This window comes from Impatiens glandulifera, chromosome 8 (assembly GCF_907164915.1).
Source record: "Impatiens glandulifera chromosome 8, dImpGla2.1, whole genome shotgun sequence".
Classification (NCBI taxonomy): domain Eukaryota; kingdom Viridiplantae; phylum Streptophyta; class Magnoliopsida; order Ericales; family Balsaminaceae; genus Impatiens; species Impatiens glandulifera.
The window spans coordinates 14,478,763-14,481,521 of record NC_061869.1 but is presented as its reverse complement, the minus strand read 5'-3'; the positions used below and the strand labels follow the sequence as shown (position 1 = coordinate 14,481,521).

Genomic DNA, 2,759 nt, shown 5'->3' with positions numbered 1-2,759 from the left:
ATGAAAAGGAAAAAAATAAGAAATAAGAAAAAAAAACGGTACTCAATAAATTATCGAGCTCATAAATCCACGAGAAGATTAACTCCCTGATATAATTTACTAGTTTTCCTAAACTAATATCAGAAAGCGTCACAATAATAATATTATGAATGATACGCATCGGACGACTACCACCATTGAAAGTTCGACGATTTCCCTCAAACCAGATAATCCACCAAAAAATAATTGGGACGGTAACCCATTTATGTAGACCTGCCATATCAATCGCATCAATCCAAATTTCTCAGTAACTACCTAAAAACTCGGGCATCACCCAATGAATCTCAGTAATACTTCACAAAAAACTTCAAATACTAGTCACCCCTAGACAATGCAAAAGTAAGTGAGTTGTCGATTCAACATTTTTGTGACATTTTCGACTTACCATAATACAATATTTTTTCATGCACATATCATCCATTAGAATTTCATCATGAATAACGCTTCATCCAAATAACGAGATATTAGATATAATCTTTGACTTCCAAAATTTTTCCAATAAAAATTATATGGAATCATCTTAGCGAACAATTTATAGCAATGTCTCACATAAAATCTATCAATATCTTACTAACGCATAATATCTTGTTCAAACCGTGATATTTGATTGCGTTACACCAAAGGTAAAACTCTATTATGGGACGAAATTTCCATAAAAATCAATTCTTAAGTGAAGGTGATACAAAGATTATTGAAAAGTAAATTAAATCCTTAACAAAATTGAAAAAAAAAATTAACATGAAAACATAACCTAAGTAACTATAATCACAAAATTAATATTTTCTCTTTGTTTAAGTGACAAAAGTTATGCTATAACTTCTTACGATTAAAAATAATCGCTTAATTAAAAGACAATTACTTGTATAAAATTTAAATAAATAAAAAATGTAATAATTTGACTAATTAAAAATTAAAATAACTTACTTTTTTTTTATCAAATAATATATATATATTTTAAAAACCAAATAAAGATTCTAAATAATTCAACATCAAACAAACTTTTAAGATATCTCTAAATGGAAACATTTTTATTTGTTTTTACCACCAAATTTAACTTTCAAATATGATTCATAATGATTAACCTGTAGATAATATATTTGAAAGTAAATATTTTCAACTAATATCAATAATATATTTATATTATATTATATTTACCTTAATTAAACATAATATTACATTAAACATTATATTAACTTACATTAAAACCTGGTAGAGGGAGTAACATTTTTCATAGTAACTTAAATTACATAACAATAAACAATTAAAGTTACTCCTAATTACTTCTTCTTCATCTTCAATCTGTTATCTGCAACACTGAACCAGATTTGCTTGAACACAGCTATGATAAGTTCATGATACTCATCTGAGTTCAATTGAAGATAACAAACAAGAAGATCTTCCAAATCTTTTGATCCTTCAATCTCATTCTCAACAATCATCTCCACCATTGATTCCATGAAATCCTTCTTCGGATTTACCGACGATTTCACCACCGCGAAACTCCCCGACAGCCTTGACCCACTTCTCCGATCCTTCTTCTTCTTCATCTTCTTCCCCTGTTCCTTCATCTTCGGTGAACTTACAGATAGTCTTCTAACTGACCAATTCATGACATTTTCCGATGATATTCCAACTTGGGTCTTCTTTATTTCAACTTTTTTTGTTACAATTGGAGGAAGTTCAACATTTAGCAACTTACCAAAGTTGGAATCTTTCAAGATTAGTGATTTGTCATCATCGGTAGGAGCAACTGGGTTCTTCCGGCGAGGAGATGATACTCTGTTTCTTCTGTTTATTCGCCTGCGTCTGGAAAATTTTCTTGGAGAATCCATGGATTGGGTGTCGGAGGATTTTGAGGGCAGAGATGTGATGAGGTCTCTTTTGAAGTATTGAGAAGTTCTATTGAGGGAGAGATGGGTTTGTTGAGGAACAACAGATAGTGAAGATGATGTTGATGATGATAAGGATAACCCTGAAGAATGAGAGGAATTTGTTACTATTAATGATGATGAAGATGAGGAGGAAGAAGAATGATGTTTATTGGGTTTGGAGTGATTAGGGTTTTGATTCATTGATTTGTTTAGATTCTTGAGCTTATAGAACCAAGCTATAGGGATCATATTTGATAGTTTGAACTTGCGCCCACCCATAGTGTAATGGTTTGGGCCAATTTGGGAGGAGAAATATAGACGAGGGAGGTCTAATGAGGTAGAGTGATGCTCAACTCTACTCAAGGAGGCAAGATAAGTGAGAAATATATAGAAATAATGAAGAAAGATCAAATAAGCCCTTGAACTTTTAAGATTTGGGACAAAGATGAAGGGGTAATCATTTTAATGAGAATATTGATTTTCATATTTTGTGGAATCAATGAAGAGAATTCTATTAGTAGAGAAAAAAGAATTAAAAAAAATCTTAGCTTTGTGTAAGATATGATAGTAAAAAATAATATGATAGTAAAAATTAATAGGAAAATTATAATGATAGACCATTTTCATAATATGTGACTATGATAAAGATATTAATGTTGAAATTTTTAGAGTCACTTAGTATAATAAATAATTGTACAATTGTCATATTTAATATAAGCCAAAATAATATGATCTAATGTGATTAAGTTTATGCCTTATGAGTGTATTTGTCATAATATAAAGTGAGGATGTCTGAGTAGAATTTCTAATTTTTGAAGGGGTTAAATTAGAAATTACCTAACTATAATA

The 2,759-nt window shown here is 29.9% G+C and overlaps 1 protein-coding gene across 1 annotated transcript; it reads right to left on the bottom strand.

The window, feature by feature from the left end:
• Positions 1 to 1,147: 1,147 nt before the first annotated feature.
• On the bottom strand, positions 1,148 to 2,253 carry LOC124912511 (transcription repressor OFP1-like). The gene has a single exon (XM_047453147.1). It carries the CDS (start codon positions 2,187 to 2,189, stop codon positions 1,317 to 1,319), a length of 873 nt encoding a protein of 290 aa, XP_047309103.1. The 5' UTR covers positions 2,190 to 2,253; the 3' UTR covers positions 1,148 to 1,316.
• Positions 2,254 to 2,759: the final 506 nt, after the last annotated feature.

Bases quoted from the DNA above. Each gene is read 5' to 3' on its own strand.
- LOC124912511 (XM_047453147.1), bottom strand. From the start codon at position 2,189: ATGGGTGGGCGCAAGTTCAAACTATCAAATATGATCCCTATAGCTTGG.